Below are 17,946 nucleotides of genomic sequence, written 5' to 3' on the forward strand. Positions count from 1 at the left end.
GTGGACAAATCCACCAGCTGATCCAATGGCTGCCTTTCAAATGTATTCATTCTGGCTTTTGTATACACTGTCTTGGCCTAATTGTGACTATTTAAGAGTTTCATGAAATAAATCATTTTAGTCCTTTTCTTTGATGGATTGAGGTTTTACTTATGACTGAGTCTTAAGTGTGGTTATTGCTGTCGTTGTTGGTATGTGTTTGGGAATATTGAAAACAGTGAATCTTAACAGTGTTCAGTCAAATGACGAGAGTTTTTTCAAAAACTTTCTTTTTATTCCTTACTGCTTTAAAAAAAAAGTACTACTTAAAACAGGGGTATTCAAACCATGACACAGATTATATTTAAACACACACTTCAAATTTTTCAAAAGACTGTCGCATACTACTCTTTAATGTTTATATTGGATGTGTTATAGCTTGGATCTAGACACTCCACGAAGTCATATATAAAAGTCATAGAAAAAGGTTCAGTTGTTATTTTGTGGCACCATCAGTAAATGCATCATTAAAAAGATGTGTCTCCCTTGGAGACTTTCAGAGACTGAATCACCAACCAAGTATGAACTTGACCTAGCCCCCACACATATGCTGCAGATGGGCAGCTTAGTCTTCATAAGGGTCTCCCAACAACTGGAGGGGAGCTGTCCCTGAATTCATTGCCTGTCTATGGATCCTATTCTTCTAACTTGTCCACCTTATCTGGAGAGAGGATGTTCTTAGTCCTGCAGTAACTGATGTGCGGGGGTTGGGTGGGGGACCACACCAGAGGAAGACTCCCCTTTCTCAAAGGAGAAGGGGAGGGGAAAACAGGGAAGAAGCTGTGAGGGTGGGACTGGGAAAAGGAGGGCTGATATTGGGGTGTAAAGTAAATTAATTATCAAAAGAGAAATGGCTCTACTAAAAATTGTTTATTTTGGTTTTCCCAGGACATGCTGCTTCCACCCAGTGCAAAATAGGACCAGATAATTGTGAAATGCAGTCTGTGCAATGAGGAGCCAATGTGTCTTCCCTTCTTATAGGCTGGTTATCTCGGGTATCTTACTACAACAACAAATGGCTAACTATGCAATAGAATTAGAATATAAGGTGATGTTGGAAAAGAGATTGAATCTTGACTTGGGGAGAGTTATGGTCTATTACTAGGTTTTAATCTTTAGCTGAGACTTGCTTGTTTATACTAAGACTGTTAATATAGCAGGAATGAATAAATAAATGTAAGACCAAAAAATGTTTTCAATTTGAGTAATGTTACTTGTACCTTATGATAAAGAATTTTTTAGATACCAAATAGGAGCCAGAATTCCCTAGAGAATGATTTCACACAAGCTCCTATTTTGCCATTTGAAATACTCAGTTGGGCATTCTTCCTATTGTCTGACCTACGCTTTCATTCTTAAGTTTCTAAGGTCTGTCATCACAACACAGGTCACGTGTTCTTACTCCTACTTTGGTAACAGCTTACACATACATTGTTACTTACGGTTTGTCATCATGTCCTACTGGTCAATGATATTACTAGACACGTAGACAATGAGATCTAACATCCAGGATTGTTTTATTAAAATAATGGGTCCTTTCAGTGTGTGGACTGAAGATATTAGACAAAATTCTTGCTTTTGTTTCAGTGAATCATAACTAAAAGTCTTAATAATAAAACCTAATCAAGGAAACAACCAAAAACCAAAGCTACTTGAAAACAACTTCCCTTCCAAATAATTTTAAAATATAATTACATGTATTATTTCAATTGATACTCTTATGTGCAAATATCTTATACATCATATTTTATTTATTCTTATAGTTTATATACCTATGATATGGGAATCAGCTGTGATAAGTCCAAAAGCTACATTAAAATCATTCCCTGCAACTGCCTGGAGTAGTCATGCAGCAGAATGAGTTCATTTCAACTAATCTTGAAACTGTTCAATTAATTTTCTTTTGTTCCTAACATGGACCTCAACTTCTAGTTCTATGCCCTTTACTGATGACCCATTAGATACATATGACTACTTAAATTTAAATGAACTAAAATCAAATAAAGAATATAATCATTAATAATTCCCAAGTGTTCAATAGCCACATCTGTTATTCTACCAGGAAGAACATATAAAATATTTCCCTCATTACAAAACATCCAAAGGGTCACATGCAGTTGGTTTGCTCATCAAAAATTTCTTAAAATGTTTGTCATCATGGAATAAGTGCCCAACAATTTGCAAATAATAATTATATTACTGTTGCTATATGAGTCAAAATGTATATTAATAATTAAAATTAGACATATCCATGTTGCTTCTCATATATTTAAATTAAATATATAAAATTAAACACGGGGTAGGCTGTTTTGTTACAAACTTACATTTTGCAACATTTTCAGCATGAACTCCTAGCTGGAATTTTGAAACCCAAAGTCACAGAAATGGCCTTCTACCTAGCAGGTTTTGGAGGTGAGAAGACATTAAGAACACCAGTCTGCTTCTTTTGATGAAATTAGTTGTTCTAAGACAACCTAAAATGTTTGCAGAAAGAGTATGACCCCAGAATATTAGCACTGAGGGGCAGGAGTGTCGAGAAAAAATTTAAACATGTAGAAGCCCATAGAATGTAGCCATTCTTCTAGTTAAGAGTTGTCAGTGAATCCAGGAACTGAGTGCATCAGAACAGGGCCAGAACACAGGGAAGATGGGAAGTAACTGCCGAATGCCAGCATTGCTGACACAAAGGTATGTGTTCAGTACTATGACAGCATAGAAAATCACTCACAAAATCGGGAGAAAGGGGAAAAGTAGGTGCTAGACTCTCATTACTTCCTCACAGCAGTAACTCAACCAATGTGGCCCAAAATTGAAATGTGTGTGCCATAAACCAAAATTACCCCTAGCTCTTAGGTTTTTATAATTTTAAAATATCCAGGTTATGCATATTATCTCCTTTCAAAGAAAAACATTTTAATTTTGAATCCTTTATATTTCATGTCCTCTTCTACTAAACTCAAACTAAATAAAAATGAACATTTTACTTAAATATAATATTCAATGTGAAACCCTAGTTTAGTAAAGACAGCTCTATCTGTCCATACAGCTGATATCTCTTAAATATCCCCAGCAGTATCTGAGACATTACCTCTAACACAATAGGTTATTTTCATGTGTTAAAATGGTTATTTTTATTCTTCACTGTTGCATTGTTTGAATTTTTAAATAATTGTTTTTACCACAACATCAATGTCTTATAAGTAAACATGAAATGCACATTGGCACGCATTAAATTACCTCCCCTATTACTAGTGACTGCTAATAAGATTTTTTTCTTTTAAGATTGTTTTACAAGTCACAATACATTTTCTTCATTTCTCCCTGCTAGTTTCATAATAACCCATGTGTTAGGCAGACGCTGGTCTTAGATTCACAGCTGAGACTGGAGGGGCCTCAGGTTGAACTGCGGTTCGCAGGCCCAGGCACTCAGGTCGTCAAGATCCTAATACAGGGTTTCCTGGCACATTGGCCTTGGTCTTCAAGCAGTGACTGTGATAAGGAAATGTAGTATATGCCGTAAAGGCCCTTCCTGTATAGGATAAAGACCCTTCCTGTATAGGATCCAACACTAAGGAGATACCACTGTTAGGAACAAATGCAAATTCAACTGCAAAGTATAACAAATCAGCCCTAAAGATGAACGACAAAACTAAGCAAACCAGGTAGGAAGCTGGGCCTCATAGAGCCTTTCCCCCAGCCATGCTGAGTCAAAGGAAACGATGAAATCAGGCATGTTGCTTATAGAGACTCCACCCCTCATCTCGGCATCTGGAATTCCCCAATTCCTGACTTCTAGAAGGAACTGGGAAATTTTCAGTTGAACATTGTCATTATCTAAGTTCAGAAAAGTATCCTTAGAGAAGCAAACAGGAAATGATTTGTTTGAAAAAGCATCCCTTTCTTTTCCCTTGGCTGTCTATGGAGAACCAGATTGAGGAGAAAAGAGCTCTATTGCACAAGTTAGATTTGGAAAGAACAGGAAATTCTATCTCTTAAAACAGATAAAAATTTTCCATCCTATAAACATATAATGATGACCTGCTATCACTTGAGTTAACATAGCACCTAAAATAGTCACCCTGAAATATTTCTATAATTGCCAAATGACAGAGTGCACACTATGAAAGAGTCCAAGGTCAGAGTGTGTCCCCCATCTCTATGTAATACGAAACCTTCATATTTTCATGCACAGACTTTATTTTGTTGCTATGCAACTTACATGCAACACAGGGCATGTAAATAAATTATGGATTCTACAGAGAAAGAAAAAAATCCTTTCTTCTTCTTTGAGAACAAGTCACAACTTCCTTTCATGCTATCCTAATGCACCACAGCCTTTTCAAGCTGTTTCACAAACACCAAGGTTTGGGCCAGATAAACAATCAAATGAATAACACAGCTAGGATACAGATGCAGTTTGCAAACTGCACGCTAAGCAGCATCTGTCCCACTACACTCAGCCCAACAGGCCTGAGAACTGGGTACCCAAGCTTGGTAGTAAGGAGGAAGTTTATTTCACACCCACACTCTTCCAGATAGTAGAATATAAGCAAGCTTAAGCAAAGGAAATTCTGGAGATTTCTATTGGCAGCCATCCCAAGCTATTCAGGCTCCAGGCATGACTCTGTATCAGGTGGAAGAAGTGTTTCGGCCCTGACAGAAACACAGCTATGATAAGAAGATGTTATGGGGCAGAGGTGGAGTGGGGGAGGGCACTTAGTGATCTTCAACCAGATGTCAGCCCCATCTACATAGAACATGACCATCTCAGTGTTCAAACTGAATAGATTTTCCAGGAAAAAGCATAAACTGATAGCGCATGGGCATTAATGCAAAGCAGAGGCAACTTCCGGGGGGAGTGAAAGAACTTGTAAACAACCCAGGCGCCTACCAATGGAAGAAGTGATCACTGTGCTGTGGCAAAGTCTCACAATGGATCAGGGCATACTATAGATCAATAAATAAAAGTAGCTGCTGATAGATGAGCTCCACATGGAGTGAGCAGAAGACTGCAAATACCCAAGCATATCCCATAAGGTTTGCATCACGTGATCTTCAGCAGCTCCTATCAGCAGTCCTTGGCCACAGACACCAATGCCGTTTACTTCTGAAAGGCAGGGTTCTGTGAGGAAGATGGACATTTTCTACATCAGGATCTACAGGTGACCCTACGGTTGTATAAAATGTATCCACCCACACACTTGTCTTTACAGCTCTACATGCTCCCTGTAGGTATTCGATGCCTCAGTCAACTATAAAATAAAACGGGAAGAATCAACCGTGAAGAGAGTGCCTGGCATTTCTAGGTGCCATATGGCCTGTCCCTACAGCTTACACTCATTGACCTCGCTGGATGAGAAGACGCCGCTCATAGGCACAGAAGTCTGCTTTGTCACGTCCAAGTTGTTAGGATTCAGGTTATGGTTTGTAGAACACTGTCCTACTGCACTGTGGTCTAGATCACACAACAGACAAGGAGGCAGCCTAACGAAACCATTTTTTCTTTCCTCCCCAAGATTTACAAAACCTCAGAGAACAGATGAGGATTAAACAGTATGCATACATATGCATATACACATGTGCCAAAAGCCCCAAGGCACAGCATGATTGTATATGATGTTTGCGTTTTGTGTATATGTTTAATAAGAAACTTAATTTTTTAAAAAAAAAATCAGAAACAGAAAAGACAATCAAAATTTATTGGCAGGACTCCTGGGAAGGGATATGCGAAGGACACAGTCCATGCTTGTCTCAATCATTCCTGTATCCTTATTGTTTCCAGTGAATCTGACCCCTCTCTTAAAAAAGAAGAAACAACTCTATCTTTCTGGTTTTGGAAAATCTGTCCAACATGAGGTTTCACACATGCTCTAGCTCCTAAAACAGAAAAAGGAATCTACATTCCATAGTTCTGACCTTACACAAAATTATAGGCAATGTGCACATCTCTAGCGATTCTCATTGGAATTTGAACAAACCTTTCTTGTGGAGCTTCACTTCCTAAGCCACTATCAACATCTTAGGATGGCATCGTCCAACAATGTAGCCACGATGGATATCACTCACTAATAGCAAGGGTATTTACTAACCAGTTGGGAATACTTCTTCACTGATTAACTAGCAAGTAACAGCATGATATGAAATGAAGATGATGTCACTTCCTCCTCACAGGGAAAGATGAAAAGATAAAAGCCGACTACCCCATCTTTATCAGAGTAAAGGACTGTGTTTTAATCTAGCACACACAATTTCAGAAGGGGAATCTCTGTTTACATTGCTATCATTTAGCAATGGTCTGAGATTCAGAAGCTGGTGGAGGAGATCACAAGACAAGAAACACAACAATAAAGCAGTGTCACAGCCATCCTTTAAGGTGGCTTCATTCAACACTCCATGATGTTTGAAAAAAGTGACTTCAGAAGCCAAGTGTAGCTCCCACTGTGGAAAGCTCTCTTTGGGACTAAAACTAACAACCTTGTGCTGTTAACCCTCAGTGTTCAGGGTTTTAGATCCAGAAGGATTCTCATCACGTTCAGGGCTTGATTCTCCTTGGCTGCTACATTTAAACGACTAACAATTTTACCTTTGGAATCGTGTCTCTTCTGTTCTTTTTCTTTTTCATTAATTAATTTATTCATTCCCGTTACATCCCAATATCAGGTTCCCTCTCCTCCCAGTCCCCCTCACACAGATCCTCCCTGTATTTATTCCACACCCACTTCTACTGTGAGAAGGGGGAGCCCCCATGGATATCACCCCACCCTGGCATATCAAGTCACTGCAGGGCTAAGGGCAACAGAGTCAGGCTAAGCCATCACTCCAGTTGTTGGGGGATCTGCATGAAGAGCAAGCTGTACATCTGCTACAGATGTGCAGGGGCCTCTAAGGTAGCATAGGGTCAGCCCATGCTTGCTCTTGAATGGGTGATTCAGTCTCTGGGAACCCCCAAGGCATTCAAGGAGACAAGTGGCATGTACGCTGAGCCAAGAATGACACACTGTCCCTTCTGATACCCCCTCATGCCCCAGGACCAGGCTCTTGGCTGCTGGCTCAGGCACTCTGCAAGTCCTGAGCATGGGTACACGAAGGACAAGTTACAGGAAGAACTACAGTCACTTTACAGAGTCTTCAACTGGTAGACTGCCTCTGCTAGCCCATGCCTGAGGAAGAATGGCACTGAATAGACGAAATACAGAAGAGAAAAAGAAAACACGGACGATTAAGAACATTAGTATGATAAAAGGAAAGACTTTTTTCCCTTCTTTCTGGACAAGAATTTTAAAGCTTTATTCACCATGGACCCCACAAAATATATACTTGACACTGAATGTGACTATAAATGAGAAGTGAGAAAATAAAAATGATTCAAGGGGAATTAGGAAGTCAACACTTACTTTAAAATGGGAATGAAGAGACAGAGTTCAAAAATAAAATAACTTTGCATGGTCCCAAGTGGACTAGACACATTCCTTTCAAACACAGTGAGTGCCACAAAACAGCCAGACATATTCAGACATGCGATATATAGCTAGAAATCCACCTTCAAAGAAATAGGGTGTTAAAAAATGAAAAGTCTCTAGAAAAATCACAAATTACCACCATCCGTTTCAATTCTATCGGGTGCTATTTTCTCAACACGGCAAATCCAAACCCCATGTTTCTCTGGGCATTTCCGGCATTTCAAAGCCCAGCGCACACTGTAAGAGCCACTGTCTTAAGGAAATCTAAACAGAAGACAGGTTAATAAACAGTGAGGTCAGTGTCTTTTACTTCGGCATGCTACCTCCAATCTCACCAGAGGATATCTTTTGTTCCCCCTCACTTTAGCCTGCCAGGGGATGACGTTGCCCAAACACATTTTCAATGTTTTCTTTTTAACAGTTAATATATTTCCAGGATGCAAGTCCATTTCTTTCTAGAAGGTTCCTAGGACACCCATTGAAAAGTCAAAAGCAATGAAGGAGAAGGGGTGGCTATTTTGTTGGAAAAGAACGACACCCTTTGTGTTGAAGTGGGGAGTTACAGTCTGTGGTCACCCTCTGCACAGTGTCTCTTTGTCAAGTAATCCATGCTGGAAAAAAATAATACAGATGGGAAAATATTGTGCACTGTCAGATCTTGGAAACAGCCAAAGGATTTTTCCTCACCAATGTCTTGTCGATGACTTTCACATTCTGGCACCCTGAAAAAAAAATAATGCGTACATTTAATATGAGATGAATGCAATAATAATCAGGCAGGTAATCGTTTTCCCAAGGAATGTAAAACTTGACAAATGGAAGGTTTATGATTCAAGGTAGGCTTGCCAAATCTTATGTGGCATGAGACCATTTTTATTACCTAAACAGTCCTTAATACAAAATGACTGGCACATATTTTTATTAACACAAAGAGTGTATTCTTTCTGCCACATTTAATAGACAGCCAGAGGCTGAAAGCTCTCGTTTAGGAGATGTCTGCAGCAAATTAAAATGTGTAGTGAGGATTCACAGAATGGCATTCTTCTCCTGAAAGTTCTGACAGGCTCAGGCTGCACAGTAGCAGGGAGACAATCCATCTAGGGACTTGCAGCCATCAGGGTGATTTGGATTTTGTGGATCATAGAAAATGAATCTCCATTCACCTTCAATTGGGGAAGCTGGTAATTCACTCGAAGATTCCCCTCCCCCAGCATAAGGTCCATTTTGAATCCAACTCTAAGCAATCCTCAGTAAACACAGCACTTACTAATTCTTTTAACAAACATTTATTGTTTGTGTGCCAGGCATCATTTAAACACTGCAAGCCCTACAGTGAGATAAAAGAGGGAAAAATCCCTGGTCACGAATTTTATATTTAGAGAGGAAATACAAAATACAGAATGTGTGTTGTCTTAAAAACAACTTAGGTGACAGATGACTTATAAACAGTGATGGATTCTAAGGAAAAGGAATGCAAAAACCCGGACAGAAAGCTGGACCACGGGGAAAGATGAGCAACCACGGTGGTCCTTTTGTGAATGAAAATTTTACATGAAAGCTTGGAGGGTGGAGGAAGCTCTTTATGCAGACATCTGGGGAGCATCAGGGATGAGGGAAGATCCCTCCCAGAGGCCATGATGCAGGAGCTTGTCTGATAGTCAAGGAACTTTAAAGATGCAGAGGAAGCCTCAGTTCTGCAGCTTGGGGGACAGAGTTACAGCTATGACTGAAAAGGTAACAAGGCACGAGGGTCTTGTAAACTATTGTAAGGACCTTGGCATCTATGCTAAGTAAGCCAGGAGTCATTGACGGGTACTGATCACAAGAAGAACATGAGTTAAATAGTCACCCTGGCTTCTGTGATCAAAAGAGACTGAGGGAAGGCAAAGTAGACAAAGAGGCAGACCTCTGATACTCACTGCAAAAGGAAAAGACCGATCGCACAGCCAAGTGGTGGTGATGGTGGAGGTGGCAAAGGGGGTCACCTCCTTTGGATGGCAAAATGTGAAAGACAGGGCAAGTCTTGAGAGTTTGGGACAGAGCAAATGAACTTTCGGCATGAGCATGAACTGGGAGTGAAAGGCTGCAGGTAGAACATGTGTAATAAGAGAATTGGAGGCTTAGATTTAAAAGGGTGGTGTCTGACTTCGCACTTAGTCACATTGTAGAACTGATTGGCGAGTTGCCTCTACCTGTTCATGTATTAAGAAGTGAGAAAAAAATCTGGGAGGGAGAGAGGAGGGGAAGGGGGAAAGGGGGCCAGTTCAGATAGGGGAAGAGATGGGGGAGAAGTACAGAGGGTCAGGAATTTGAAAGTGGGTGTGTAGCAGTGGGGGAGGGGAAACTATGGTTAGCCACTAGAAAGTCCCAGATGCCAGGAACTCAAGAGGTTCCCAGGACCCAACAGGGAAGACTTTAGCCAAAATATCCAACAAAGGGGAGATAGAACCTGTAGAGACCATATCCAGTGGATAGGCACAGCCCCCAGTGGAAAGATGAGGCCATCCACCCACCTCAAAATTATAAATCCACAATTCCTCCTTGTCAAAAGGAAATGCAGGAACAAAGAGTGGGGCAGAAATGGAAGGAAAGGCCATCCAGAGACTGTCTCATTTGGGGATCCATCCCATCCGCTGACACCAAATCCAGACACTATTGCTGATGCTAAGAAGTGCTTACTGACAGGAGCCCGGTATATCTGTCCCCTGAGAGGTTCTGCCAGAGCTGGAAAAATAGAGATGCAAATGTACACAGCCAAACATTGGACTGATCCTGGGGACCCTAATGGGGTAGATAGGGAAAGGACTGTAATGAAGGGGTTTGCAACCCCATAGGAAGAACAGCAATATAAACCAACCAGACCCTCCAAAGCTGCCAGGGACTAAACCACCAACCAAAGAGTACACAGGGATGGACCTATGGCTCCAGCTACAAATGTAGCAGAAGATGGGCCTTATCTGTCATCACTGGGAGGGAAGTCCCTTGGTCCTGTGGAGGCTTGATTACCCAGGATAGGGGAATGCTACGACACTGAGGCAAGAGTGTGTGTGTGGGTGGGTGAGCACCCTCATAGAAGCAGAGCGAAAGAGGAGGGGATGGGGGCTTATGGAGGGGAAACTGGGAAGGGGAGATAATGTTTGAAATGTAAATAAATAAAATAATCTATAAAAGCAACAAAAAAGAAATGAGAAAAACAATGATGCTACGCTCATCTTTAAAGTATTCCTGCTCACCAAGGCATCCCTCATGGGATGCTTGAAGCTGAAGCTCAGTAACTGCCACAAACCTGTGCACCCCATAACATCCCCAGTCGGAGTTCTGTTCCTCCGAGCCGGAAGGATAAAGCCACCTACAAAGTCAGTGTCCCAAACCTTCTGTTTTCTTTCCCCTCAAATCTCTGCTTCATGAAACCTGGCTTAAAGCTCACAGGAAACACACAATTGGTAAATGAAAGTCCTAATCTGCTAAGGTTTGAGTTTGGAGTGTTCGCCACAGGCTCATATTTTCAAAGCCTGTTGTTCAGTGCTGGTGCCATGTTGAAGGTTCTGGAATCCTTTGGAGGTGGGGACCAGACAGCAGAAGCAGATACTAAGGCTTTCCAAGGCTATAACTTAGCCCCTAGTTCAGTTTCTGCCAGGAGCTTCACAAAGCCATCATCATGGTGATGGACTGAAAGTCTAAGAAAACATGAGCTCAAATAATGACAACTTCTGGTCAATTTTGTCCATCAGTTGTTGTGTTATAGTTACGCAAATGCAAGGAGTGCCAAGCCTTACCACTCAGAGCCATGGCCAGCCGGAACTCTTCCTTCAGTATCTCGAGGACATCTTGAACACCTTTCTCCCCCTAAGCAAGTATAAGATATTGAAGTATTGAATAAAGTAGTCAGGTTCTATGTATTTATTTCATTTTTTAACGGCTTTATTTTATTTATTTACTTTCTTGTCCAATTACCTGGAAAGCCAAGCCCCAGATGATGGGTCTCCCCACAAAAACAGCTCTGGCTCCCAGGGCCAGAGCTTTGAGAACATCGGTGCCTTTCCTGACTCCCCCATCCAGGAAGACTTCTACCTTCCCTTCCACAGCCTCAACGATCTCTGGCAGGGCATCAATCTAGGGAGAGGGGAAGAACAATGTTACACTGTGCTTGTCACCTCCACTGACTCCATACCCACGCAACTGAGGCTCGGAGGGAAAGAAAAAGAGGTTAAAAAGAGTTAAGTATGTTTAAGATTGGTGGTGGACAAATTTCTCCAGGAGGAATATATACAAATGCTGGGTACTGCAAACTCCCATGAATTTGGAATTGACTAGTTTCTATGTTTTCAAAGTCCAGCACTAATTTTTCTGTTTCTGATATTTAAATGCAAATATTGTGTCTAAAAATTATGATAAACATGATTATAAAACCCTTTGGTCTTACATACTTTCTTTTTTATGAAAGTAAGTGAAGTGTTTTTTAATGAACTGGGGTACATTATTCTGAATGTTATTTCCGGGAAAGCAATGGTTAAAAATGCACATTAGATGTTGTAAGCAGCCCTATATAAAACATGCAAGCATAGCTCCTCTCTGGTTTCCTCTTCTAACATACTTTACATCCAGATAAGCATTAGGTAACTGGGAAAGCACTTTACTCTGTCTTATAGGAATATGATCATGTGAACCCTGAAGGTCCCTGTCTTAGCTGTTTCTTGGCAACGGGCTTAGTTTATCCTAGAAAATGTAAGACCTTCACAAGGTATGGTAGTTGCTATATTGTCCTTCCTGATACCCCAGACTCCTCTTAATGCCTTGCCTTTCTAAGGCCCCCATATAGTCTTCTCCCATTAACATAGTGTACGTGTACACTCCTAGACACTGCCTTTAGCTACATGACACACTTTGGCCAATCACATGTGTGCAGAGAAGGTAGAGGAGGCCATTTCTGGGCACAGACCTGAAGCTATGTCAGTATTTCTGCTTAGGTTTGTACTTCTGCCATTTGTCACGAGATAGGAGTACCCTAGGATTGGTTTCCACAAAGCTTGGGCTGCAGGGAGACTGCTATGGAGGCACAGCTCTCTAAGCCTCACTCAGGTAATCCTAAAACTTACAACCCAGCCAGCAGGCTAGTCCCAAGCCTGGAACAGAAAACCCAAGTAGTGATTCAAGGGAACAATTGTCAGTTCAAATCACTGGGGTTTTCCCCCTAGAGCCACAGTAGTAGGTGATACAACTGGCTCATTAGATGTAGGTGAAAATTTGTAGAAATTACCCACATTTGTCCCCAAAAACATTTAGATCCAAAATGAAGTTCAGACTCCATTTACCTATGCTATGAAAGCCACCACACTCTTAAATTGCACTTTTTCCAGAAATAATTGTGCTGAAATCACTCAAAGGCTTTCCTCCTTCTCTCCTAGAAGTTTAGTGGCTCAACTTAAATAGAGTTTTATGTAAAAGACTGAAAACCAAACACAGCTACAATTTGGAGGAAGTAGAGACAACTCTTGGCAAGTGGCCCCTAAATGTTTGGCAGGTAATGCAATTTTCCCCTTTCCCTTTTGGCTTCCATGCCTTGCCAAACATGCTTCGGATCCATTTACATATGTCCCCTTACCTATACATAGTCCCCCCTTTTACATTCAGGCGAGTTACATCAACATATAAATGCTACAATTTCCAAGCCATGATGCAAGCCGTAATTAAGCATATTTCCCCATTTGAAACCAGAACCAAAGAAAAATATTAGCTAGCTTGGGTTCAATACACATTTTCAAAGTCACACAAATCAAGTCTGTTTAGGTTATTTCCAGTGCCTAACCCGGCCTAAAAGAACACTAATAAGGACACTTAAGATATGAATCCTGGAATATAAAACAGAGCCTGCATTTGTGTCTCTGTGCCTAGAGACAGGTACGTCTCATCCAACACTGAGTAATTCTAACTTCCCTCTCTTTCCAGAGCTGTGCTTTCACTGGGCACACATTACATAAAGTCAAGGGATCCCGGCAGAAAGAATAAATAAGTGAGCAGACAAGCCCATTAAGTATGGCCCTGTTCATGCTTCCTTTTTGCCTTTCCTTCACATCCCTATAGTATTCATTGTCATTCTCTTGAAGACGGACACTCAAATGACCCAACCAAAGAAGCAGCACATCAATCAAACTGCTGCCCTTTGAGCAGAGGAGACCAGAGGCACAGCTGCCATGGTCAATCCTCCGACTCTTTCCTGGACCACACCCCATCCCTCACCAGGGGTTCCACCCAACACAATCAGAAAATCGCCACTCCAGAGATTCAGCGAGCCCCAAAACGGCTCTGATGATTTCTGCTCCACTCTAATTTATTGGGGTGCTATCCACCTGGGGCATCCTGTGGTACTTTTGTGTATGGATAGCAAAGCTGGATGACACTTTAGGAAATGACCCCTTTGTGAAAAACAAACCAAGCCCATACTCTAGGAGATGTAAGAGAGCGAGGTTATCCCACACCAGGCTGATCTACTACCGCACAAGCAACTGACTTCATGAACCCAGGACTTAGCCCACCAAGACCAGAACCCAGAACCTCACAATTCAGGCCAAAATCCAAACATAAAACTGGCACATAAATAAATGGGAGTTATTTTAGCCAGTACGTTCAGATTTATTTTTATACTGCAAAAGCCAATTAATATACTCAGTACCTGTCACGGATGACAAGTATAAAGCCTGCTTTTACATTTTATTTTGGATTTTTGTGACACTCCATGCTGCAGATTCAATGTAGAGGCTCCTTTATGCTAACAAGCATCTTAACATTGAGCACCATGCCTAGCCCAAGGGACCCCCCTTTTAAAAGAAAAAGAAACCCACCTCTTAGACAGTACAGAACATGCCTAAGGACTCAATTTGAGAGTTAGTAATCTAACAGCATAAACACTTATTCAGTGCAAGTGTTTGGCAGATGAGAGATTTACAGTGGAAAAGAACATTATAACTGTAAGTCATTATAACTGTAACTGCTTTGGGTCTTATTGGCATCAAAATGAAATGCAAATCTGAACACAATTTTTTTAAAAAAGAGAATGTTCTAAGGACTCAAATAAGCCAAAGAATAATGTGTCAAGATAACCAGAAGTTATATGCCTAGTCTGGAAATTCAGGCAGCAAGTCTTTCTCCATACAAGGGAATGCATGAAGTAGAGAACTGTAGAGCGGTATGGTGCAGACACATTCTTTATAGAACCAACACAGAACCAGGAGGAGTTCAGGCGGAAGAGTCTGAATGACTTGCTGCTCTGTCTCCTGTATGTGACAGAGACAAGAAAATAACTCAAACCCAAGCTGCCTATTTCAAAACTCCTCCCATGTGCCTGTGCTTATGATGCAACCAAGTCTGTGGGGAAGTAAGACCTTCTATGCAGCCAGTGTAAAGGCTTATACCACAGCCTCCTCCTTTCAAGCCTCTGACTGCTCACCTCAAAACCCGTACACCCATCAAAGGGGAAAAACACCTTTTGCCATAGACAAAGTGTTTTCATACATTTCCCTCATCACCAGGGGCCTTACATTTGCTGTAAGTATGAGGCAAAACACAGTCAAGTATATCCTCTCGTGCACGCAGCCTGCAAAAGGGATGGTTATTGTTTCCTAAACAGCCTGTGAGACCACATCTCAAAAAGCCCTTTTAGATAACTTTCCATATGTCCTAAGCCAGAAGGAAAGAAACCACACCATTTAGGTATTTTCCCCTTAAAACCGAGTTAGATTTTATTTCAGAAGATTTACAGTTTATTTTTAGAAAACAAACTTAATTTGGCCTGAACACTAAGTCTATGTCTTTGCACAAGTGAGGCATAAACCTGGGGAAACACTTGGAGCTGTGACCAGCTTCTGCACCCTGCTTTGGTGGGGGGCACCATTTTTCACCTCTTTCACCTGTGAGCAATGTTTTATCCCCCAAGACATTGTATCTATAGGATCAAGGAGCTCACAGCCTCCGGCTTTATGACTTTTAGTCTTGGGCAGCTAATCCCATTGTGTACAGACTTGGTTTGCTGCACTCTTCAGCGGTTTAGGAACAATGTGTGAGCACTGTATGCATAGCAGTTTTCCCTACTGCCTTGTACTTTAACCCAAGTGGTCTGAAGATTCAGCCACTTCATTTCCTTTAGATTGCCATGTCTGAATCTTCTCTCTCCTTCTTCAACTCATAAAACACCTAAGTGTACCTGAGTAAGTACTCTTGTGAGTAAGTGCTCACAAGAATAATTCTTTGCTTACTAGTTAACAAGGCCCCCCATTCAAAGTTTATAAATAGACATTTGGCTAGTTAAAAATACATGTATTTGCTAATTTAGATAATTCCATACCACTGAAAATCTGAGCTATCACATAGCACCACACATTTTATCATAAGTGTTCACACACACACACACACACACACACACACACACACACACACACACACGGGGGAGAGGGAGGAGGAGAGAGAAAGAGGGAGGGAGGGAGGAGAGAGAGAGAGAGAGAGAGAGAGAGAGAGAGAGAGAGAGAGAGAGAGTCCTCATTTGAAAAAGAGATATGTGGATAAATCTCAGTGGAAACTCACAGTAGCTGGCACCCCATCCAGTTGTCGTGCCCCATGATTCGACACTAAGATCCCATCCACACCATGTTTAACAGCTTCCTGGGCATCATCACCTGAAAAGAACAAGACACCATCCATGGAAACAGCCACTGGACAAAAGGCTTGGACTTCAAATCTCAAGCATTCCAGTGAAGAGAGGAGGGCCTCTCTCCCACCTGTTCTGCTTAGTAATTTCAGCATTAAAACACACCTAATAAGTACACGTAGAATATTAGTAGTTATTTCTTCATCTAAAATTAAGAATTAGAGCAATTTAATTATGTGGTAGAACTATGAGTAGGCAGCAAATTATCATTAATAAAGAATTTGTCTTTGTAAAGACATACTCCTGTTAACTTTATTTATTTATTATGTAATCGTCTATTAGTTCTTTGAGACTGCCATGCAATGTAGTTTGGTCATATTCATCCCCTTTCACCAACTACTCCCAAATCCTTCCCCACCTCCCTCCCTGCCAAATTCTTCACTTCTGTCTTCCTCTCCACTTTCTTTCTCTGTCAGGTCCAGTTTGTATTGGCTGATACTGTTCTGGGCATGTGTCCTGCTTTGGAGTATGGTCAATATATCAAATGTCACAACATTAAATAAAATTTACTTTATCTGTTAGTGATATATATTTAAGATTACTTGTTTGTTTGTTTGTTTGTGTGTTTGTCTTTGTGTATATTTGTGTGTGCTTGCATGAGTTCATGTGTATCACATCAATATGGTAGCCCAGTGAGGTCAGAAGAGAGTGCTGTTGACTCTTCTGGAGGTGGAGTTACTAGGTCTGAACTCAAATCCTCTGTAAGAGCAGTAAACATTGAGCAGTCTCTCCAGCCCATATTAGCTATTTCTAATTAATAAAATCATATCAGTTTTCCATTTAGCAAAACTATTACATACAATATGGAAAATAAAATAGTATGTATGTGATAAGCAGTATAAAAGTAGCCACCAATGAGTAAATCTCTTCCAAACAATATTTAATACACTGATGGTTTAATTTCAGTAACTATTTTATTATGTTTATTAGATAGTTAAATTTTGCTCAGTGGATTATATTATAAACATGATATTAAAATTATAATTTACAAATTGTGCTTCAAGTATATTTATTTTTTAAAATCCATTTTTAAATAGATTAAAATTTTAAACTGTTAAGATGATTATTAAATTTTACTTTCTAAACTGCTATTTCTAGGATGCCCCTATTTTGTTAGCTCTTAAATGTAATATTAGGAAAAAACCAATTTGACATTGTCTTGAAAGTCAGACTTTGACATACTCAGCAGGTAGATACAGGAAATATACCAATCTATCAATCTAGTAATGGAGATCAAAGGCAAACTTAATAAAGAATAATTACAAAAGATGCACAACTATTTATAATTCTGATTGTTGTAATTTTTTGTGCTATACCACTTTTCACTATATGTCATGGAATACTACAATTGAACTTCTTTTAAGAATGACAGTAATAGTATTGTTTTTAAATTATGGGTAATATTGATATTACACCAACATGTTGTGGTCTGAGTACCTCTGTCCTTCCCAAATTCTTTTGAAACCTTAGTGTGGTGATTTGAATATGCTTGGCCCAGAAAGTGGCACTATTAGGAAGTGTGGTCTTGTTGGAATAGATGTGGCTTTGTTGAAGAAAGTTTGTCACTGTAGGGTTTGTCACTCCCAGGAGCATGGGAAACTGTCTTCTGTCTGCCTTTGGATCAAGATGTTAAACTTTTGGCTCCTCCAGCCCCACATCTGCCTGCATGCTGCCATGCTCCCACTTTGATGATAATGAACTGAAAACCTGAACCTGCAAGCCAGCCCCAATTAAATGCTGTCCTTTATA

The 17,946-nt window shown here is 40.6% G+C and overlaps 1 protein-coding gene across 2 annotated transcripts in view; it reads right to left on the reverse strand.

Annotated features, from left to right (window-relative positions):
- Positions 1 to 7,301: 7,301 nt before the first annotated feature.
- Positions 7,302 to 17,946, reverse strand: part of Hao1 (hydroxyacid oxidase 1) — a 58,582-nt gene continuing 47,937 nt past the window's right edge. The window contains exons 5-8 of one of the 2 annotated variants that reach the window (XM_087652174.1): positions 16,074 to 16,165; positions 11,454 to 11,612; positions 11,276 to 11,345; positions 7,302 to 8,221 (exon numbers count right to left, since the gene is read on the reverse strand). In XM_087652174.1, coding sequence (XP_087508300.1) covers positions 8,151 to 8,221; positions 11,276 to 11,345; positions 11,454 to 11,612; positions 16,074 to 16,165 — 392 coding nt within the window. In that variant the 3' untranslated portion in view covers positions 7,302 to 8,150. 2 annotated transcript variants of the gene reach the window in all.

The sequence above is a fragment of the Rattus norvegicus genome, chromosome 3, assembly GCF_021556685.1.
Source record: "Rattus norvegicus strain SHRSP/BbbUtx chromosome 3, alternate assembly SHRSP_T2T, whole genome shotgun sequence".
Lineage (NCBI taxonomy): Eukaryota > Metazoa > Chordata > Mammalia > Rodentia > Muridae > Rattus > Rattus norvegicus.